Source organism: Pundamilia nyererei, unplaced genomic scaffold (assembly GCF_000239375.1).
Source record: "Pundamilia nyererei isolate P.nyererei 1_Seehausen unplaced genomic scaffold, PunNye1.0 scaffold00049, whole genome shotgun sequence".
In the NCBI taxonomy this organism is placed as follows: Eukaryota; Metazoa; Chordata; class Actinopteri; order Cichliformes; family Cichlidae; genus Pundamilia; species Pundamilia nyererei.
In genome coordinates, this window is record NW_005187450.1 from 1,014,964 (window position 1) to 1,038,599 (window position 23,636).

General features: G+C 41.5%; 2 protein-coding genes across 5 annotated transcripts in view; one reads left to right on the top strand and one right to left on the bottom strand.

Annotated features, from left to right (window-relative positions):
• The window catches only part of clstn1 (calsyntenin 1), a 34,232-nt gene extending 16,024 nt beyond the window's left edge, over positions 1–18,208 (top strand). The window contains exons 3-19 of one of the 4 annotated variants that reach the window (XM_005732894.2): positions 1,654–1,683; positions 3,268–3,463; positions 4,289–4,497; positions 4,934–5,083; positions 5,334–5,519; positions 5,607–5,855; positions 7,951–8,072; positions 8,217–8,379; positions 8,684–8,734; positions 9,692–9,849; positions 10,149–10,297; positions 11,263–11,507; positions 12,729–12,899; positions 13,024–13,169; positions 13,279–13,414; positions 14,209–14,393; positions 16,176–18,208. In XM_005732894.2, the coding sequence (XP_005732951.1) occupies positions 1,654–1,683; positions 3,268–3,463; positions 4,289–4,497; positions 4,934–5,083; positions 5,334–5,519; positions 5,607–5,855; positions 7,951–8,072; positions 8,217–8,379; positions 8,684–8,734; positions 9,692–9,849; positions 10,149–10,297; positions 11,263–11,507; positions 12,729–12,899; positions 13,024–13,169; positions 13,279–13,414; positions 14,209–14,393; positions 16,176–16,370 (2,741 nt within the window). In that variant the 3' untranslated portion in view covers positions 16,371–18,208. The remainder of the gene's footprint in view (positions 1–1,653; positions 1,684–3,267; positions 3,464–4,288; positions 4,498–4,933; positions 5,084–5,333; positions 5,520–5,606; positions 5,856–7,950; positions 8,073–8,216; positions 8,380–8,683; positions 8,735–9,691; positions 9,850–10,148; positions 10,298–11,262; positions 11,508–12,728; positions 12,900–13,023; positions 13,170–13,278; positions 13,415–14,208; positions 14,394–16,175) is intronic. The other 3 variants (XM_005732896.1, XM_005732895.2, XM_005732897.1) reach the window with 3 other exon arrangements.
• Positions 18,209–20,318: 2,110 nt separating this feature from the next.
• Positions 20,319–23,631, bottom strand: lzic (leucine zipper and CTNNBIP1 domain containing). Its single transcript, XM_005732902.1, has 7 exons — positions 23,435–23,631; positions 23,028–23,169; positions 22,719–22,854; positions 22,496–22,594; positions 21,523–21,618; positions 21,286–21,367; positions 20,319–21,201 (listed from the first exon to the last, which is right to left on the bottom strand). Exons 2-7 carry the CDS (start codon positions 23,126–23,128, stop codon positions 21,146–21,148), a joined length of 570 nt encoding a protein of 189 aa, XP_005732959.1. The 5' UTR covers positions 23,129–23,169; positions 23,435–23,631; the 3' UTR covers positions 20,319–21,145.
• Positions 23,632–23,636: the final 5 nt, after the last annotated feature.

Genomic DNA, 23,636 nt, shown 5'->3' on the forward strand with positions numbered 1-23,636 from the left:
AAAGCACCACAGCACTGGAAATGGTTTCCCACCATCTCACATCACATGAGTTGTGTGATCTCTTGTCTGCGGCTCTCTTCACACGGTGCTCTCACCAGGCTTTATATGACTATTTTAATCACAGATTACTCCCCCTGATTTAGAATGTGAGGCTTTAGCATCCACGTGCACGCCACAGGACATGCCAAATGTAATCTTCTTGACAAAGTTATGTGAAATTTCTCCTGAGCTGATTGGCTTGGCAGCTTCTTAAGGTGGACAACTGCAACAAGAGAGCCATGATTAGAGTAATATGCCCAACTCTCTGCATGATGTTTGACTCCCTTCACATAAAAATTGTTTTGAATGCAGAGCTTTGGGGAGGGGAGTCCTGTTTGTCTCAGCTCATTTGATGAGCAGGCCTTTTGCGATTGGACTGTGTGTCCTTGTGAACTTGCTCTTTTGAGACAGAGCAAGCAGTCCGGCTTCACGTGGCAGCAGAGGTGACCTATTCTGTCATGCAGCCTCCTTTTTAGTCGGTTCTTCTGTGCCAGCAAGCAGGGTTCACTTTAAGCCAGCCTGCAGATCATTCAGAAGCCCAATCTCAGGTTCTTAAGTCAGTCTGAGGAACAGAAGCTTCACCACGAACGAGGAGTTGCTATATAAGTTGTCTGTAAGGCTGATTCGCTGTGGGACGGGCAGGGTAATTGGAACTGAAATGGCTGAGACTAAAGCCTTTGAACACAAGCTCAGTGCTCATGGATGACTGTGCTGTAACACAAGTGTGAAACACAAAGCAAGAATGGCCCACCCACCAGATCTGGTTATTTCATTCCCTGAGAAGTAATAGACAAGGCGAAAGGAGGAAGAATCTTGTTTCTGCGACACAGCTCCTGGAAAATGGGTTAAGATATTAACCTTTTGTGAGTGTGTGAATGTATTGAGAACATTACTCACTGTATTTAATTAGTACTAGGCAGGCCGAGGATAAATGTTTAACTATCCTTGTGATTGCTGACCTGATCCGAACTGAGAGGCCTGTGAGATAAATGAAAAGCTAAGGAAATCCTAAACTCCTGATGTGAGCTGGTCGTTAGAAGCGTGTTAAACTCAGCAGCCACAGTGCCGACTGCATGTCAGACTTTAGCAGCACCTCCATCCATCCACTATACCAGCTTGCACTGGCTAATGTGAAATCCATTTCTAATTGTTCAGTAGGTACAAACAAAGGCCCAGCTCACCTGTTAAAGAGATTGAAAACGTCAGCTAAGCAACAAAAGAAGTTGTCGTTTTGTTTTTCCTAAGCTACTTTATCTTCATGTCTTAAAGTTTAATATATAAAATATATTAAAAAATGAATGAAAATGGTAAATGTGACGTTTTGAGAAATATGATTTCAATGTGACGGGACTGACTTTCCACACTTGTCTAAAACGGACTGTCTAAACTATCCTCTAATTATATATTCTTTTTCTTTTTTAACTTGTTTAGTACTTGTTTACTCTGGTGTAGCCCTTATTCCCCACTCGCAGTATGTTTTTTGTTTCTCTGAGGGGAGGTATTGTAAGCCTTTAGCTAGCGTGTATTATCTTCCTGTCCTCTGTGTGTGTTATCTCTCAGCTTCTAACTCTTCTCTGAACTGATCTGGGTTTATCTTGTCTCCCTTCCTTGTAGAGAGTTTTGAGGTGACCCTCACTGAAGAAGGTGATCTTGGGCTCTTTCTTCTGCCTTGTGCTTACTTGTTACTATTAACCCACTAACGCTAAAACCAGCATCCACACTTTTACACAGAAACTCCTCGTGCTCATGCTCTGTAAACTCCCCATTTGGTTTTCTTGACCTTGCGTTTTATTTTCTCACCCTGAAGTTTTTGCCGTTCCAACAGCTGGATGAAAAGTGTGATGTGGGGGCTGACTGTTCTTAGAAATATCTGTGCATGAGACATCCATTGCAGTTTGCAGACCCTAACAGTTTTTCAGCTGTCAGCAGGAAACAGAAGCCGCTTTAAAATAACACAACAACAAAAAACAGGAGTTCTGAGTCTCTTTGCCGTTTTGTCCAATTCGGTCCTTTTAATTCCCCGGAAAAAAAAAAGAAAGGGGGGGAAGCAGAAGGCTAAAGCAATTTTCTACACAACTCCAATTTAAAAGTCTGTGTAGGATTATTTTATAACCTCTTTAACATGCGGCAATTGGAGCAGAAATTGAAACTCTAATTGGTATTTTAAGAAGCTGAACCTTAAAGTGTAACCATCTTAAAGGCACCGAGCATGCTCGGTTGTGGCCGTTAATGACCTCGTGATAGCTGCGCAATTCCAGTGACTCCTGTGAACCTTTCTGACATTTTAAGTCTTCACGTGAGATTGCTGAGATTGTTAACTAATGCAAACTCTCTCTGCTGCAAAGTTTCTGTTATCGCATCTTTGCCTCAGTGGATCTCTTGATTTCTAATTCTCCACCACTAATCTCTACCATTAGCATGGCTGCAGTTGTCATTTGATGTGGATGTCAAGCAAGTTGATATTTCTAACCCCAGTTCTCATCCAGTACTTTTGTTTTTGTTTGAAAACTGTTTTTGTACTGGTTTAGTTCTCTATGATTTCATGGTTTTCTTTTCAGTTCATTTTGCAGTAGTTTTGGGTCAGAGGCAAAATTACACAGGAAGACTTTTCTCAAATTGTGCCAAAATATTAAGCGTTGTCTGGGCTTTTTTCCCCCCTTTTCTTTTCTTTTGCAGACATTTAAGCCGGGATGGCTGAATCTCAATGGTCTCTATTGTTAAGGATTTCAATTTTTGTTCCTATAATTTGTGTTATATTGTTTCTCTCATGAGATAGGATGTAACGTTATTTTATTTTTTTATTCTCAACAAATATACTGTGCTCTATATGCTTACTTTTAAACTTTGTTTCATGACTTACTTTTTTAATATCTTAAGTACTCCTGTGAAATGCCTGTCCACATTTTTTCAGTTTCTGCCTGCATGACTGGATGCAATGTTTTCAAGTGGCTTGGAAAATACACTCTCTGTACTGATACGTAATGTCACCCACCCCCAAACTACTCACCCACACGGGCTTCCTCCACAGACCCCACGCACCTCAATCTACAAGTCCCTGGCTCCCAAAACCTGTGGCTGACTTTGATTTGATTTTGTTTATTTTTGAGGCGTTTAATTAATTTGTTTTGTGGTTAATATAATTGCTTAATCGCTTCATTAGACGTTTAAATTTCACAGCGGTCACCAGTTATTCTGAGCAAGCTCTGTTTTGGCTCTTAACATGTTCAGGTGAGATTTGCGGCTTCAGGATCCACGGGCAGAATGTCCCTTTTGAGGCAGTGGTCCTGGACAAGTCCACTGGAGAGGGGGTTATCAGGGCAAAGGACAAGCTGGACTGTGAGCTGCAGAAGGAGCACACCTTCACCATCCAAGCCTACGACTGTGGAGAGGGTCCTGATGGTGCCAACATGAAGAAGTCTCATAAGTGAGTTAACCCCTGCACTAAAAGTGTTGCACAATTATCTTTGAGCACATTTTCTTTGAGATAAAAATGTTTTTAACTATCTAAAAAAAATATGACAGAGCAGTGGGAAGCCTCAGATTTTGGCTCACAGTGATCACTTGTTCATACGCTACTATAAAGGAATACAAAAAGAAAAATCATTTTAGGTCTCCTAAGTAAAAAATCCTGATTGTGGTTCAAATGCATCATCAAATCTGATGCATTTGCCCTGACGAATGGGTTATGAAAGCAAAGCAGAGCAAGCACACAAGTGTGCAAATATAAATATGTGGTTTTGGCATAAAATCAAAAGCTGCGTTTTGTTAAGTCTTTATGCTGATTGTGGGAACTGTCAAGGGAATCCTTTCCCGAATGAGCCGTGTAATTATCCATGAACATTTGGTGACATGAATGCACATCTGGATTGTGAGGATTTCCAATCTTGAATGAATGGAATAAGGGTCATGATTAGATGGTTATTTGATTTGTCTGTCAACAGAAAATTAAGCTGCACCTTTTCAAAAAAACAAAAAAGATCAGTAGTGATGAAGTAATGATTACAAATAGAGTTGACTCAACACAAGAAGATTATTCTTTCCATCTGCAGTAATCAAGCAAAAGCCAGGCCAGGGCTTAAAGTCAAGAATTTATTTTATTTTAACCACTCCAGGATTTGAGATCAGTCTTGGTTATCCATGAATGAGGATGATCATGTAAGGTCTCATTTTCATAATAAAATAACATGAATAAATAAACCATCGACTATCCAACTGATAAAGTGTCCTAACTTGAATATCTCTCTATCAGGGCCACTGTCCACATCCAGGTGAACGACATCAACGAATATTCACCAGTGTTCAAGGAGAAGTCCTACAAAGCCACCGTCATCGAGGGAAAGAAGTACGACAGCATCCTGAAGGTGGAGGCGGTGGATGCCGACTGCTCGTTCCAGTTTAGCCAAATCTGCAACTACGAGATTGTGACCCCTGATGTGCCCTTCACCATCGACAAGGATGGTACGGATGTTCACATAGCGCCTTTGTCTTTGTGTGCCCACTGGAAAAAAGCTGCAGCCCACGCCCAAGACTCATGAGTGCAATGACACGCTTCACAGTGCCTGTTGATTCGTTTAAATGATGATGCTGCAGGGCCGTCATTCAAAATTCAGCACAAACTTGTCGGTTTGCAAGACGATGACGGCGTCTCAATTCAAAATGTTATGAATCCTAAGAGTGGTCCATCAGTTTGTTTGGCTTGTCGATAAATCCCTTTTGTTTTGTTTTTTAAATAGTCTTTACTCTATAATTCTGTTTGAAACGCGTAATGTTTTAGTGCTTTGAGGATTTCTACACCTACCGATACCTCTGCCAATTTTAGCACAGCCACAGCTTTGAAGTTAAAGAATGGTCCTTCTATTAAAATTACATTTTCCCCCCCACCTGCTCTGTTCAGGCTTTATCAAGAACACAGAAAAACTGAGCTATGGCAAAGAGCGCATGTATAAACTGACCGTGACCGCCTACGACTGCGGAAAGAACCGAGCCTCTGAGGACGTGCTGGTGAAGATCAGCGTCAAGCCCACCTGCAAGCCCAGCTGGCAAGGTATGAAAGCTCTCCTCCTTTGTTGTAGCTCGCCAGCCATCACTGTTAAGTTGTGTCTTTTGTGTTGAATGTAAATGATCACTGACGCAGTCCAAACAGGCTCAGAAGGATAATTGAACTCCTTTAAACTATAAGGCCTCATTCAAACTCAAAAGAAGAGGAATACTTCTTAATGAGTGATTAGTATTAAAAAAGCGTTTAATTAAATAACATCTTTTAATGCTTTTTACTCTCTCTGCTTCTTTTTCAGGCTTCAATAAGAGGATTGAATATGAGCCTGGCACTGGTAGTTTGGCCCTCTTCCCCAGCATGCACTTGGAGACCTGTGATGAGCCAATCACGTCCATCCGGGCCAGTATTGAACTGGAAACCAACCATATTGGAAAGGGCTGTGATCGTGACACCTACTCTGAGAAGTCTCTGCATAAGTTGTGTGGTAAGGAACTGGAAATGGTCCTTGTCAGTAGTTGTTTTATAACTCTGTGAGCCACATACAAGTAAGTATACCATCTTTCTTTATTAGGAGCCAGCTCCGGCACTGTGGAGCTCCTTCCTGCTCCCAGCAGCTCTGCTAACTGGACCGTAGGGCTGCCAACCGATAACGGCCACGACAGCGATCAGGTGTTTGAATTTAATGGCACCCAGGCCATCAAGGTTCCTAATGGTATGGTGAGCACCAGCCTGAAGGACCCCTTCACCATTTCTGTGTGGATGAGACACGGCCCTGGGGCCCACGAGAAGGAGACCATCCTCTGCAACTCTGACAAAACAGGTAGGAGTCACAGCTTATGGTGAATAAAATAAACATGCATATTTAAAGGCTCCAACTATTATTCAACTGTTAAAAAGGGGGGAAAAAGATAACTGACTCACTGTATAGATTAAATCTTCCTGTCAGTCCACTTTAATTGAAGATTTAGCTTCATAATAAGATACACCCTGGAAAGGTTGCCAGTCTGTCCAGGATGTACTCTGGACACATAGAGACACTCAATCATTCTCATTCACATTCACACCTATGGGCAATTTAGATTCAACAATTAACCTAACCCCGCTAACTGCATGACTGTGGGAGAAAGCCAGTGTACCCGGAGAAAACCCATGCAAACTCCACACAGTGGAATTGAGCCTTCTTGCTGTAAGACTACAGTGCCACCTTGATGTCCCTATTGCTGTAATTCCAGTAAAATCATACTAATAGCCACAAAAGTTTAATTATATATGCTAGACCATTATATATAAACCACCTAGCGAAAGGCAAAAATGCCTTGTTTTTAGCATATAAATGACATGCACTACCCAATTTTCACCTTTCCTAATGTAATAAAGTGCATCCATTCGCCGATGGCATGATAAGATTAAATAATACTGTAATGCTGGCATGAAATATTAATAAAAATCTTGGAACAGAAGGTTTGAAGAGTTCTGTAGGACAGAGCGTCTTGTTTCATACATATAATAAGCATGGCACATGGACTCATTAATCTCAAAACTGTGCTGTTAAAATATCTGGCGGATACTGATTATTGGTGCACATATGGTGTCTGAAGAGATCCTCTGATTAGAAACAAAAAAACCCTACCATTGAAACTTCAGGCTATAATCAGTGTTTGTGCTCAGCTGGTAGTCTAACACATGGAAACGTGATTCCTTTTTAATTTCTTTCTCACATCCCGCTGAGCGCTTGCTGACCTTTCCATTTTGACAGTAGTTGTAAATTTTCTCCATGGTCACAAGCTCCTTGATCTTACGGACTGTAAAGTCTCTGCCGTGGCCAGTGACGGGGAGCCAGTTCATCAGCTTCGGCCCAGCTGCTTATATAAGGAGGATTACATCAGGGCTGTGGCCTGGACAGGAAGCTCCCATACCCATGAGATCATGGGTCATTTGTGACCTTTGTTCAGCAGAGTCTGGAACAGAAAGACGAATCTCATTTTGCTTTAGCTTTACAGAACCACGTAAAACTGAAATGTATTTTCATCATTTAAACCATATTTTAAAATTTTTATTTGCTTCATGTTAATGATAAATTGACTGTTTCTTATATGGTGTTTTTCTACTCTGCATGGGCACTTTATCTAACGTAGACCATTTACAACTGCATTCATGCAAGCACTTGCATCTAACGCGCACACTACAATCAACATATTAGGAACAACCTACGGTTCAGTATCTTGCCCAAGGATACTTTGGCATGCAGAGCAGTGAGGGACTGAACCACCTAACTTCTGATTAGTAGATGACCTGGTCTGCCTCCTTAGCTACAACCACCTTTGTGTCAGTTTGATGGTGTACTAATAAGTGTTAATTGGTTACCAAAAAACAACAACCTACCCATAAAGGTTGAATCTTTCAGAATCAGATACAAGGAGAGGATGACCATGGATGCATGGCTACATACATACATATGAGGGCACCAATAATGCTAAATGTTCACAGGTATTGCGTCAGTCTGTAAAATCCCACCCAGGCATTGTTTTCTGTTTTCTCCTGAGGTTTTGCTAATTCCAGTAAGGCGTTGCTAAACCACACTGTGCATATTACAGCCACATAGCGATTTTCTTTAATGGAGAGAGGCTGCTAAAAGGGCCTGTATTCAGTCCACACCTTCTCAACACTTAGTGTTCTGACAGATTACGGATTTCGACACTGAGCTGGAGCACAAGAGTTCAGTTTTACCTGGAGAATCATCACGAAAACACATTTGTTATGGTTTTCTTAAGAAGATTGTGATATTTTCCACAAATACATTGCTACACATTTCCATAGATAGTCAGATATTTAATTTATCCCACAAGGGAAATTGTTGAATATTTTAGAGTTACAGTTTCTCATCCTGATCTCTTCTGTCGTTTTCTGCTCTGCAGAGATGAACAGACACCACTACTCGCTCTACGTCCACAACTGCAGGCTGATCTTTCTCCTACGCCAGGAGCCATCTGAGGCAGAGAACTATAAACCCGCAGAGTTTCACTGGAAGCTCGACCAGGTCCGCTGCTTCCAAAACTCAACTTTGTGCCAGTGCACAGCATGAGGCGGCACATAAAGTTAAAAATAATAATAAAAATCAGGTTTCAGTGTACTGCAGAGTCTAGATTTCAGTTTTTCACTCGTCCTGCTGTCATCTTTCCAGGTGTGTGACAAAGAGTGGCATCACTATGTGCTTAATGTGGAGTTCCCCACTGTTTCTGTATTTGTGGATGGGACTACCTTTGAGCCCTTCCTGGTTACAGAGGACTACCCACTGCACGCCTCCAAGATAGAAACTCAGCTCACGATTGGTGCCTGCTGGCAAGGTAAACAGTGTAACTGATTTTTGGAGAGCTCTCTTTTTTGACATTTATATCATTTATATGCATTGTATTGAAACACAAGTTCTTCTTTTGTGTGTTTGATACTCTATTAGAAAGAGTTAAAACTGTGTTCATGCTAGATGACATAAACTACCTTGTATAAACTGTTACTTTATATTCAGCCAATGGCGTATTAACTCTTTGTAATATTAATGACGTGACCTCGTATGTAGCATCTGAATCTCTCCTCCAGATCCTCAACCTTCCTCCCTGTCTCTTCCTGCTCTCTTGTTTCTGCCCTTTACAGAAAACTCAGGACATGACAATGACACTGAGACAGTCTCTGAGCCCAGTTCAGGTTGCTCACGTCTTTCCCTTACTACTCAGACATGTCCATGTGTCCACAATGTCCCACCATGCTAATTGCATCCTCATTCCATTAAGACTAGAATGATTCCTACCCATTCTAGATGCAAAAATAATTTGTTTTGTTGCAGTATTGATGTTCAGTGGCGCCTGACTCCCATGTATTTTATTTTCTCTTCTAACTGCAAAAGTTACGCAGTTGTTTTTTTTGTTTTTGTTTTTCATTTTCCCCTTATTTGTTTATTTTTTCCCCAACATTTGATACACCAGCAGATCGCAAATAAATCTATAACGAGTCAAGAGTCCGATCCAGCTGCAGCCTTTTAGCCATGCTGGCTTTTCTTTCAGAGCTTGACCTTGAGGCTGGAAGCAGTAACTCCTCTGTATCACATAACAAACCTGCAGCAGAAGCGCGCACACACATCAGTGGATGAATACGCGACCTTGAGATGTAGTTTGTCGCTGACTCCGCAGTGGTGCAGACTAATGCTCATTATGATGTAGCTGGAAGACAGGAGTGGCGTACCTCTCTCGAAATGTCAACTCCAAATTTCAGATCATGAGCATTTTGCGGCCCTCAAGATGGCTCTGTTATTTTGTGAAAATGAGGTGACTAAAGAGGATTAATTCATCATTATCTTACGCAATCCCTTCTTTGAGTTTCTTTTTTTTTTCCCTGTTGGTGTCATTTCTTTTCCCACAGTAAGCCGTTCACCCTTTTAATGCAAGCGTTGCATGCTGCCGCTGGCGTGCATAAGCTCATCAATCATTTGCCTGTCTTGCTCTTTGGGCTTCGGGCCTTTTGAAGGGCACACATACTAACTTGCATGAACTCCATTCACGCCAGCTTTGTACAGTGCGACAGCATGCTTGAAGCTCCAGCTCAGAAAAGGTGAAGCCTGTGAAATCTACCCCCTAAATAACTTCTATGTGTTGTCTTGGAAACCAGGTGGAAATGCTCGAATGGCGCAGTTTTTCCGCGGTAACCTAGCGGGGCTGATTATCCGCACCGGCAAGCTGGAGAACAAGAAGGTGATCGACTGTTTGTACACGTGCAAAGAAGGACTGGACGTGCAGCTGCCTGAGGAGGTAGCTTCAGCTATCAAGGTGAGGAGGCAAAGAAAGCTTTGAATTTGTGAAGTGAATCTTTTTTAAATCATTTGACAGCTCGCTCAAGTAATGAACTGTGGTTCGTAACATCCAACCAAATTTTAAAAAAACAAATTTTAATTTTAAACCTGCAACTTTTGGAGAATATTTACCTCAAAAGTTGCATTTTTGCTGAATGAATTACTTTAAGTGGTTCTCCAGGACTGATGCTGGAAAGGATTGTTTATGTTTGTTAGCTCAGCATCAGTCACAGGTCATGTTATTCACAAATCCCTCACCTTGTTTTCTTCTCTCAGGTGGAATTCAACCCCAACCAGTCCTCTCTGACTGTGGAAGGTGACGACATCGATGCCTTTGACAAGGTCATGCAGCACATCTCCTACTTAAACTCCCGCCAGTTCCCAACCCCTGGAATCAGGCACCTGCGTATCTCAACCACAGTAAAGTAAGTAGAAGAAGAAGCCAGAAGCACTTATTGTTTTCGCAGCCTGGCCTGTGTCTTGTCACTTCATCTGTTGGCTGGCAGCAGCAGCCCTGTGTTGTTTATAAAGCAGGTCCTTTCTGCCTCATAGACATTCAGAAAGCTTCTCTGCTGCTGCTTAAAATGTGAGGATGGTTTATTGAGGTAAAATGGAGGTCAAGAGTTTTACCTGATGCCCATAACAAAGAGAATAAACACAATGTGTTTTGCTGCTTGAGAATGACAGACTGAAGAGCAGTATCCATTTTCCCCCTCTCCTTTCTTTTCTATTCTCTTTGATGTCTGCAGCACTGGAAAGTCAGTAAAGAACAGCAGTAGTTTTACTGATTTATACACGAGTATGAAATGAATATATCAAAGCTCTCGTGGTTGTTCTGAGCCTAGTGTGAGATTTGTTCCAGTTGGTGAAGTCGTTTAGTATTTGTTCTTATTTGCACATGCACAAATGTGCATCAGCTCCCAGCTTTATGATTTGGACTGAGTAATCAGACTAAACTGTTTTTATTTTTTCTTGTGATGGCAGTTAAATTTTTATAATTGATGAGGAACATTTGAAATTAGCTTTTTATATGTTGTTGCAGTCAAAGTGACATTTAATGTCAGTGAAAAGAAAGAATGTGTTCTTTATTTGTTACACATCAAACAGCTTGATGCATAAAAATACACAAATACCCACAAGAACTGATGAAACAATTTTATTTTGCCATTTGTGCAGATAGGTGAGCTTTAGGCTTCTACACGAGCACAAATAAAGGCCTTTGTCTTTTATGCCGCACACTGTTGTTGGCTCAAATTTGTTCACATACCTTCCCAACTATTCAGCATGCCACTTTTCTTCTATAGGGAGAAGCAGCAACGTGATTAAAAAAAAAAAAAAAAGACAGAAGGAAAATCACATTTCTGAGCATTTAAAATCGTCTATTTCACAGATGCTTTAACGAGGAGTCCTGCGTAACGGTGCCAGATGCTGAAGGTTACGTGATGGTGCTGCAACCAGAAGAACCCAAGATCAGCCTGAGCGGCATTGACCACTTTGCCCGCAGTGCAGCTGAATTTGAGAGCCAGGAAGGAGTGACGCTGTTCCCCGAGCTACGCATTGTGAGCACCATCACCCGTGAAGTGGAGGCCGACACGGAGTCTGAAGCTGCAGAGGGAGCTGACGATGACCCTACAGGTAAGAGATGTGCACACTGGACTCTGAAGCAACTTCCTATCATGCTAATAGGATTTAGCATATACACAGGAGCTAACCTGTACCTGTCAATTTAAACATGGCTGCATATGTAATAGTAATTATTGCCTTGATGGCATTACGGAGTGATGATGTGTTGGAGTGATTTAAGGCACATCCAGACTGGAGGAGCTGGGGATCGAACCACCAACCTTCTCATTGTACCTCCTGAGCTTTAGGTGCTTGTTAAGAAAGCAGCTGGTCTTCCGCTTGCACACATAGGCCCGTGCACATACTATGTCGTCCCCTCAACAAAAATGGAGCGCACACACTCACTGGTTTGATTTCCCTTTAAACGCTCACCTGTCTGCACCTTTGACAGTGAATGATTCTGCAGTTACAGGGTGTGTACAGTACAGACGTCTGTGCAGAACTACAGTAGCAGTCTATGTTGAGGATTACGCTTGGGGGATGAAGGGATTGGAAAAACAGTGAGAGGGAGGGTGCCATCTGTTCGGCTTGCACATAAGTTAAGTGGAGGAGACACAATAGACAAGCTCTGAGGTTGACACAGATACCACGAGATACGACGTCCTGCGGTGAGCAGCAGGCCATAAGGGACAAAAGGGCTTACAGAGCTCTGCTGCTATCACCTGCATTACCCTGCCCCACCTTACACACCTCGCAAACAAGAGATGACACGGTAGATAATTAAGAGTCATTAAAATGGAGCTTTGAAGAGTCAAATGGTACAGGCAGTAGATGCATGAAATATTAATTTGTTTCATAAGCAAGCTGAGGATGCCGACTATTACAACATTATGATTTAAATAATAAAATCACTTTCTCTGATATACAAGTATAATAACATTGCTAAATCTGCTGTAGTTGTTTTATTGGACTAACTGTTGGAGCCAGGATTCTTTGTTTACCAGCATTTCTAAAGAGCACGTTGCATATTCTATAATGTCAGTAGTTGACTCGTTTTAGCATGTCTCATCAGTTCTGGATCTTTCTCTCTTACTCCAGTTCTTTAGATTACTTTGTTTTCTTGATTGCACAGAAATAAAATCACAAATATTTGTTCCCTTGCTCTTAATCTGTATCTATTTGTTTGGAAAGGGCAGCCAGTTCTTGAAGAAATAGAGAAGGAGTGCTGTTTCAGATTTTCAAGAGTGCTCCAAATCTTCCTCCTCAATCGTTTTTGTGCTTTTGTTCTTTCAGTCCAAGAGACGGTGGTGTCGGAGGAAATCATGCACAACCTGGACACGTGTGAAGTGACTGTGGTGGGAGACGAGCTGGACGGAGAGCACGAGAGCCTTGAAGTGGACATGTCCCAGCTGCAGCAGCGCAGCTTAGAGATGAGCTCATCCAACGTGGGGCTCGTCATCACCGGTACAGACCACCGTGCTCGGCTAGGAAGCCTTAACTAGCATATAGCTAGAAAAAAAAAAAAAAAGGAATGGTACATTTCACCAACAAGAGCTTGTCATTAACCCCCCCCTTCTCTGTGGTCCAGGTGTGAACACCATGGCCAACTACGAGCAGGTCCTGCACCTTATCCGTTACAAGAACTGGCACACCGAGGCTCTCTTTGACAGGAAATTTAAACTGGTCTGCTCTGAACTCAATGGTCGCTACATCAGCAACGACTTTAAGGTCGAGGTACGTCTGAGCGTTTGTCACGTTCACACTGAACCGTGACCAGCCTGTCCTGGTGTTATCCACATACTTGTGCGCCCTCACTTCAAGTGTGGTCTTTATTTCTCTCTAGGTTAATGTAATCCACACAGCCAGTCCCATGGAGCATGGCAACAATGCCATGGTGCAGCCCAACTTCATCAACCCTGTCCATCACGCCTCTGTGGATCTGTCTGGGCATAATTTGGTCAACGCTCATCAGGCCTCAGGTACTGAAACATGGAGAATGCTTCATCCTTTTTCAGCAGGTTGCATAGAGAATCAGTAGTCATCTGCAGCCATCGATTCACCAAAGTTTCAAAAAAAAAAAAAAAGAAGAAAAAATCAAACATGCATCTGTTTCAGCGACGTGGAAAAAGACACAAAATCAAAGTATAAAAATCTTTCCTGCAAAAATTAATTTAAGGATGCCTGGAAAATAAATTAAGCAGTAGTGTTTATTTTTTTCCTCAGTATTGGCTGCAATATCGTGTTTATCTGTTGAATGCAACACTAAATATCATAAGCACACCAGTAATCAGCTTAATTGTTGCTGTAGAAAAAGATTTGTGATATGAAGCAGGAGGATTACAGCCTACTAAGCAGAAGTGGGGCATGTATGAAACACTAGTGTGTCTGTTTTTTAATGGACCAAGTTAGGGATTACTTTTGAGCGCTGTTTGTGACATCTGTACAGGCAGTGCACACTGAGCACGACCTTTTATTTTCCGGCTTCTGTATTCTTCTAAGCTGACTGCCTCGCTAAGCTCGCCACTGCACCAGAGAGGGCTCTTCCTGCTAATATGGAAAGTGGAGCAGGTTGGCGCGAGACGGGCTAAGCTATTTAAAGAAAAACAGCCTCAACACCTTATACAGCTAAAAGCACGTGTGTGTACAGATCGCTGGGAGCACGCCATAAAGCCAAAGCGGCGGTGGAAGCTGCGTCTCCACATATTTGATCGTGAAGTGTTGTTTTGCGTCTAACTAATCAGTGTTTTTCCTGATGTGGTTTACCTCCTCGTAGTGGTTCCGAGCGCTGCCACCATCGTCATCGTGGTGTGCGTCAGCTTCCTGGTGTTCATGATCATCCTGGGCGTGTTCCGCATCCGAGCTGCACACCAGCGCACCATGAGGGACCAGGAAAACGGCAAGGAGAACGAGATGGACTGGGACGATTCAGCCCTCACCATCACCGTAAACCCCATGGAGGTAAAACGACACGAGAGGAGGAAGCAGGGAAGCAAAATAAGCAACGAAAAAAATGATTATGATGGTGATTAACTGGTGAAAAGCTGTTTAACAGAATTTCGCTGCTGGTGTTAGGCTGTAGCCCAGACAGCTTGTCGCCTGCTAATGCGAACTGGGTGATGTTAAAACTGTGCCCTAGTTTTGTCTGAGCCCCTTGTAATTAGCAGCCTTGTGGGGACGAGAGAGAGACTCTGCTGCAAATATGTAAGTCACATTACCTGACTGACGCACAAGAATGAAACAAGGAAGCAGCTTCTTTTCCCAAAAGCCCAAAATGAGGCGAATGAGTCAGCTAGTGGGCTGAATATATTTGTACAAGAAGATTCATGTCTTTCTGAGTCATTCGATTACTCGTTGTTGCTTTACTGTTTGTTAAAAGGACCGATTATTTACCACGTTTTGATTTGCTTTAACTCCCATCCTGCTGTGACTAAATCACAGCACATCTGCCGAGTGAGACTTTACACATTTGACCAAAATAATCTGATCATATACAAACTCTCCAGTGAGACATACAGATTTGTTAAAAGATGATGGCCTTTTTTGGTAGCTCTGTTTTGTTAAACAGAGCTGAAACGAGACGCTCAATTTCCTGAGTATCTTGGAAATGACTCTTTCAAAGTGGTTTGTTATTTTTATTGCATGGATTTGGTTCGTAGGAGAAAGTTATTGAGGTAATGCAGCGTTTCGGCAATAAGAGACGTGCATTAAATCCTCTCCCGTGGTTTTATTGTATGTCGCTGCCTTTTAATGCTAATCTACATCCCATGTTAGCTTTTCACCTGATGTGTTGAACTTCCGTCATATTTACATCAAAGTGTACTTGAAACGTCCGAATCTATTTAGGTTTGGTTAATGCGTCTCATGTGCACAGTTCAATGACATCGAGTTTACCTTGAAAGGCTCACTGCTATGACTGTTGGGTTTTTTTATTGTGTCTAATGGCCCCAGTGTTTTCTAATGTGTGAAATTCAGAACAGTGGACGTGATAAACCTTTGTCACCACCACAGAGGATTTTAAGCAAACAAGATGTGATTGAAGGGCAGACTTAGCTCAAGTTTTGCAGATGAAAGACGTGGAGCTTATTCCAAGTGTTTAACAAAATCTTAAGGAGGCAGGCGTATTATTGTGAAGAGTCTATAATCAAGAGACGTCTTCATAAATGGGAATGCAGAGGATTTACAACAAGGAGCAATAAGAAGGCCAGATTAGTCTTTGCTAGAAAACATCTAAAGGAGCCTGCACTTGTCAGATTAGCAGAGGCTGCTGTGTTGTCCAAACACAGTTACATACATGAAAATGATGTGAAACAGGAAGGTAACGTGCACGGTGCTCAGCAAAGCCATGATCTGTATAAAGTTTTTCTAACACGGATTTAATAATAATAATAGATTGCATTTATATTTATTTACAATACCACTATTCATTCACTCTCACATTCACACACTGGTGGAGGGAAGCTACAGTTGTAGCCACAGCTGCCCTGGGGCAGACTGACATATCGCGCCGTCGGCCCCTCTGGCCATCACCAGTAGGCGGTAGGTGAAGTGTCTTGCCCAAGGACACAACAACCAAGACAGACAGAGCTGGGGATCGAACCGGCGACCTTCCGGTTACAAGATGAGCTTCCCAACCCCCTGAACCCCCCTGGTCGCCCAATTTAAGTAATTGAGTATTTAAGATCACAAAATGAGTGCCCACAGTCACAGTCTCCATCTTTTCTCTCGCTGTCACTAATGCAGACGTACGAGGACCAGCACAGCAGCGAGGAGGAGGAGGAAGAGGAGGAGGAGAGCGAGGACGGCGAGGAAGAAGATGACATCACGAGCGCTGAGTCAGAGAGCAGCGAAGACGAGGAGGGCGGCGAGCCGGAGGACCAGCAGGGGGCCAGCAGACAGCAGCAGCTGGAGTGGGACGACTCCACCCTCACCTACTAAACACACACAAGACACCCAAACAAGAGCTCCCGACACACACATCAGAAACTCACTCATACTCCCTCCCTCACACACACACTCACAAACACAGCACTCCCTGCAGTTTCATGTCTAGGAGCCATGATGTAAAAACTTAACAAAAATAAAAAAAATCAAGAAAAGGAGAAACATAAAGTCCCTTCAGCGTATATATGGTCAAGGTTTTCCTGTTGTTATCTTAGTGGTGGTACTCAGTGTAGTGTAGTCATCACCAGATTGCTGACTTTTTTTTATTTATTATATTTTAATTCCCAGGAAAACCTGGCTTACATTGGAACTGTGTGAGGAAGCCAACCCTGCACTTTGTTTTCTCTCAGATGTACGGCTTTGAAGAGCAGAGTAATCGCTTCTCCTGATGTATATTCTTTGCTAATGCTTGTAGATTAATTCGCTAAACTCACAACTAGCTCCGACTTGGGTTTTCTTGACTTGTAGTCCACAGTGAATCGAAAATGATGCTTTTAACAAGTAGACTGCATTTTCCTCTTCCATTTCTTTTTTGTTTTTTTGTTTTTCTTTTTAGTGCATGGAGAAATTTTGGGGAAGTCATGTGTAGAGAAATAAATTGCTTTTTAAAGATTTTTGTAAATATAATGAAACCATGTAATTAGTCAATGTGTTAGTGAAGACCTAATCAATGGGGTCCAATATCTACGATTATGTAATGTAGACTATTTGTGTCACACAGGCTGTCGCAGCATGCCGCTGAATTTCTGCAAAAGCTGTTCCATCACGCTTGTACAAAATGTCTCGCTTCATGATGCGAAACCGAGGACTGTTCAGCGGTTTCCATGACAAAAAGGTGTCCATTTCGTCCCTTTTCTTTAATCTTTTGCGAGGAGTAAAGTAGTTTCTTTTGCTTTCTCAGAGGGCTTAGTTGACGGTTTCAGCTTCACATGATGCTTTTGCTTCGCTTGCGCGCGTGGCAACGCTCTACTCCTGGCTTTAGTGTTGTTTCATTCCCAGCAGATCTCACTGATGTACACTACAGAGGGAATCTTCTTTCAGTTTCAGAAAATGTCGTGTGGAATCACAAAGATCGGCTCAGCAGTGCCGTTCGTGGTGAAAATAAGGGTACTAAAATGTCCTCAGCAGCTTTAAAACCTTTGTCCCTGTCCCAGTCCCTGTTGTGGTTCAAGGAGAAACCCTTTCAAGCTACTGAAAGAAAATGTTTATGAGCTTTAGTGGAGACTGGCTGAATCGTTGAATTGCTGGCAATGTTTTATTTTTTTTTTCTGTTCATGGCACGGCTATTTTACCTAAAATAATACTACATAGCCTGTATGAGGTACATTTTAAACTGTTTGCTGCTTCAGCAGGAAAACACTTTAAAAATGAATCTTTGAATCTTAAAGTGAGATATTTTTTTGCAGTAGACCACTAGATTTTATTGTACATGAAACTGTACTGTAGAGTTGTTCAAAGATATTTGTTTACATTTGGTAAACTTATTTTCCTTCGGGTATTAGTATGAAGCTTACGATTGGGAAAGTGTGTCCGACCTCTTGTCTCCTCTCAGACACTGTTGTCCATAACTTGTATATATAATCTTTCACCAGACCAGATAAAAACGTGCCGTCACACTGAACGATTTTAATGTTCGTCTTTTATGGGGGGGGTACAGAGTAAAATATAAGCGTTTCCCAAACCTGCATTTATTACGACCATGTTTGGGGCTTTGGATTGTGCAGAAAATGGCATTATCGGGATTGGAAAAGTCTATGCGTGCAAATCCGTTTTCAGAGGCCAAAATTAATTAAAAACACCTTCAACGCTTATTATTATTGTTGATGTAAAAAGTTTCCAGGCTACTTTTGTTTTCAGCTCAGTGAATCAATTTGATTTATTTGATTTTCTTTAATAGGTGTGCATTTGAAACGTAGTGAACAGTCTCCCTTCCATGATGACTTTGGCTTGTTTTAAAAAAAATAATAAAAAAAATAAAAAATTATAAAGGGGGGGGGCGCCAGGTCTGAGCCGGCTGAGATGGGAGTGCCTTTTGCCGATCATAGCGTAATTAGCTGGTCTAACAAACACACTTATCCGTGCTCTTTAATTTTTATTTTTAATGCTAGATTTCTTTCGTAGCTGGGGAGACGTTTTCTCTCAGTTTGTCGCGATAATAGGCCGACGCTAGTTTTATTACAGGTGAAAACATTTTACGTAGATGTCACGTGTCCTTGTTGATGTGTAGAGGAGTAGATCCACATTGTATCTTCTATAGATATTGTACTTAAAAATCATATTGACGGAATCCACCTTTAAAAGATGTACATTATGAAATTGCTTTGGCAGCATACAGCGTGTATACTGACCTATTTGTGTATAGTGGAAGGTGAGTTTCTTTTTTTCTTTTTAACAGTGTCCTGTTGCTTGAGCTGTTGAGAAACAATTTTTTTTTAAATTTTTTTTTTTTTGAGGGCAGCATGAAATTTCACAAGAGTATATATGCCTGTCGGTGACGCAATTCTCACGGTTTCATTGTGTCAAACACTTCATGTCCACATTTCAGCTACAGTTGAAAGGTTCACTAGCATCTCGTTTGCTTTCTGGTGCGCCCCCAATGAATGTCACTGCCTAACAATCTGAAATGCAACCATACTGTAACGACATCAAGATGAAGTAAGGAAGGGTGGGTGGATGGACAGGTGGGTGGGGGTATATTGACTTTGCATGAACCACAAGTGTGTGTGTGTACGCTCCACGTGGGCCTATGAGACCGGAGTGAGAAAGGAGACGTGATACACTACTGATTCTCAGATTGTCTGTTTCACACATCCATGACACTCAAGAAATTTTTTTTTCTCTTTGTTTTAAAATCTGCTCAAAATGGACGGTGACGGTGTTTTCAGCGTGGTTGGATGTTTCCGTTGTGCTTGTTGGAGCTGCTCTCTTTTCTACCAGTTGAAAGGCAAATGTAGTGAGGTTGATGCTTGCTCGTAAACAAAATAAAGGAAGATGAGATGGGGTATAACTTCTGTCTGCTCTTGTTTTCCTTCATTGTATTCTCTAGTGTAAACATGGTGCCGGTGCACAGCATGGGAACACACCCTGGGTGGTGCTGTGAGTCTTTTTTTTTTTTTTTTGTAAATATTGAGCACTGTTGCCCTCTGGTGGTGAAACTGAGATCTGCTACAGCTCCACGATAAAATCTAGAGCTGGTGGATTTATTATGCTCCTTTTCAACTCCATGCTTTTATTCGTGCGCTCTACCAGGGCTGCTTTGCATGATTCACATTTCAAACTGTGTATAGTAGAACCACCAGTAATACCAGTAAGGCCTTAATGCTTGGGTATATTTCTCAGTTCCCTTTCTTAGAATTGGCTGCCCCTCAAAAACGGGTTTGAACAGCAGGTGGGTGGGTGATACCCACTCTCAGTGACATCATACAGAGACAAGAGTTGAAAACTGTCTCAAGTGAACCATGAGAGCAGTTTGAAGCTTTAGGCACTCCGGGACAACACGTATGTTTGCCAATCTCATTATTTCAGACTTTGGCCATGTTTAAAATGAGCATCCACGAATGTAACAGTGTATACACTCATGAGATACTTTATTAGATTTGACTTGCTAGTATCAAGTTGGACCCTCCTTGCCTTCAGAATTACCTTAATTCTTTCGGCAAAGATTCAAGACGGATACACGGTGGTCATAAAGTGACGGACATGGCCTGCAGTAACACTCAGGTAAGCTGTGGTGTTTATTTGATGCCCAAAATGTGTGAAGAAAATATCCCCCACACCATTACACCACCAGCAGCAGCCCAATCAGATCCATGCTTTTATACTGTTCACGATACTGTTTGACCATGCTAACATGCCTACATGCAATGTGATTGGCTGATAAAATATTAATGCTGATGAGCAGCTGAACAGGTGTACATGGCGGGAAATAAAACATGAAGCCTGTTGTTAGTTTTCTTTTTACTCACATTAAAAGTAGCAAGAATATCAAGATTAATGCTGTAAACATTGTGACATTCACTTCTACACAGACTCTGATGCGAGTTTAAAAACTATCAAACTTCATCACTGTCAACATGAAACTACAGTCATCAGTTTGAAGGGAGTTGCATGATAATAAATGCATAAAGGACTCATTAAAATAATGGAAACACCCAAGTGACACTGAATAGTGGTAAAGCGTCTCGATTCATTACTTCATCCTGTAAAATCTTTGTATTTTCTCTGTATTTTCTCCATGAACAGACCGAAGACCCACACTATTAATAAAACTTTATGATTCTCATATTGTTGGACGACGGCTGCTCTAATCCACCCTGCAGACTCAGCACATTTCAACTAAACTGGTGAAAGACTCATCGAGTTTTACTGAAGATATCAGACTCTACATCTCACCTGCACACAAGTGACGGCACAGTTTTAGCTGAAATAAAAATACACCCTGAAGGAAAACTGCATCCTAAAAACAGCACTGTTGAATATTGAAATTTTGGAATAAAGAATCACTGCACAAACCACAAGATCATAATAACAAACTGTCTGCGCCGTCCTCTACATTCACGCGCCTTTTAGCAAATCACAGGCTCGTACCTAAAATACATTTTTACACTTTATCTGGACGATTAAAAGACATTTACAAAGATTGACGTGTACATATAAAACAATACTGTTAAAAGTGTCAGCGTCTGCAGTAGCACTCAAAAGCGCACTGATTGTTTAGAAAATCCATAATCGGATGGCACATTTTTGTCTTCATTTTTTTTGCAGAACTGCTATGACTTTGTTTTCACACCAGAGCTAGCTAAAGCCATTATTTTGTCTTCGGACCCTGAAAAAAGGAAAGCAAAATGAGGTCAACAGAAATATCTGTGAGAAAGTATCAGTTTTGTAGTAAAATCATCTTTATGCTCACCTTGGTTTGCAGTCACTTTTTCAAACTGGCTCAGGGTCGCTGTGGCGTTTTCAGTGAGGAACGTCTCGTCTTCTGGGGTGAGCTGTCACATAATTACAACATGAATGAAAGGAAAGATTTGAGGCAGCTAGTGAGGGCTGCATGACTGAAATGAATCATTTCAGACTTTACGTAGCACAAGCCGCTGAATCATCCTCAATTCTGTGGATAATCATGTGTGCTCTGAGTGCTCCTCACCTTCTCCCCCAGTTTTCTCAAGGCAGTGAGGATTTCCATTTTCTGCTGCGTGTACACGTCCCGTGACAGTTTTCCCACCATCACATCGCGGTCCATCTGCACAGTATGCCACACACCGGTCGGCAAATGAATCCACACATAAACACTGAGGTGTGACTGAACTCTGCTGTTGTGGTCAGAAATGTGTGTGCAATCATGGCAATTTGGGGCTTTTGATAATTTCTTTGAACTGTTCTTCCAGCAAACATCTTTCATGATATTAAGCAAGAAGAATTTTAAAACAAGTTTGAATTTTTTGGGGGATTTCCTCCAATCCACACAGGGTAAAATAATAGGTTTAAATATAGACATGCACTCACTTAAATCTTTCAATAAGTGGACAAAGTGGATGGAATAAGGAAGGATGAGGAATACCTCTAAATTCTTCAACTTCACCTCAAATGAACACAACACATGATCAGAGCAATAATCCCAAACACACATCAGAACTGGTTTCAGTTTGGATAAAACAGGCTAACATTAAGCTTTTGGAATGACCTTCCCAAAGCCCCGACCCCATTCTTGTTGAAAATGTATGGACTGCGTTTAAAAGTCGTGTCTGTGCCAGGAAACCGACCAATTTAAATGGATTCTGCCAACACTGCCGAGAAGATCGGTCAGATATGCAGCAAGAAGTATGCCAGAAGATTGTTGATGTTAAGCAAAAGTGGAGATGACAATTTAATCAAATATTAGTGGGAATGTATGGTTTAGAGAAAATCCAAATTAAATTCAATCTTGTGCACACAATTCATGTTTTTCCAAGTCATTAATACAGAAAGTAAAAATGAAACATCAAAGAAATCATTAAATGCCCCAAATTAACGTGATATTCATGCACATGATGAGGGTGTGTAAACTTCTTACCACAACTCTGTGTGTGTGTGTGTGTGTGTGTATATATATTATACAATATATATTTGACATTGCAAACCTCTGCCAGTCTGCTTCTCAGCTGTCCTGGCTGCTTCTTAGCAAAAAGTCGTATCACCTCCGGGGTTTTGAAGGCTTGGCTGATGGCAGCTTGGATCGCCTGATGAAGACAGAAACATCTGAACGTTCTGACATTTTACTAATCAACAGTTTTCTTAATCAATGTGCTATAACCTATTTAATGCACTCCTAATACACAGTAGTAGCACATTAATTGTCCATACCAGTTGCATCCCACTGAGTTCATCCACAAGTGTCATATCTCCTGACATTATTTTCTTCAAGGAGTCATTGAATTCACCCAGCTGCTCCAAAGTTTCCTTCTTTGTCTCTTCGTACTCTTCCTCATCCAGATCTTCTCTGGAATAAACAAATGAAGGAATCAAAACTGAGACACAACAAAAGAATAGAGAAGCATTTATTTACTCACTGTTTTTTTATTCTCTTTGTTATTCTTCAGGTACTGCATGCCAGATTTTCATATACAAAAGCACACAAGAGGAGTTTATTGTTTTTCTTTTTCTGTACTACACCTGCATTCCTCCAGGTCCTGAAGCTGCTGCATTAGTCTGTCAAGTTGTTCCTCCATATTTTGCCTCAATTTTCCAGTTTCTGATTTCCCTCGAGAGGCCATCTTCAGTTAAAATCCTATTTTTCCTACGGGAACTGAGAGAACTGGCACCAAACAACAGGTCACGTTAGGTTTTGTTGCTGATGTACTTCACAGATAACTCAAAGATGACCTAACGTGCTATTTCCACTCGATGAGAGCAGAGCTGTTAGTGAAAAAAAAAAACACAACACTTTATCGGATCTAACAGTCTCTTTGGCGACTACACTGATAAGATAAATGTATCTGTGTGTTGGAAGTTCATGCAAACAGTCCAAGTTGTTTTGTTAGCTAAACAGCTAGCGTACATGCTAAAGGAAAACATCTTACCGGGAATTTCTTTGTAAACAGCTGCAAATCAGCCTTAGTAGAATGTTAGCATTTGCTCAAGAGTTTGTCGTAAATTAAAGAAGGTAGCCGTTCTAGAGGAAAATTAAAAATAATTACTTAAAATACGGCTATAACACGTTTACTATTAGTCGAGACGTTTGGGATTTGGGGAATTTGTGATTGTGAACGCAGCACCACCAGA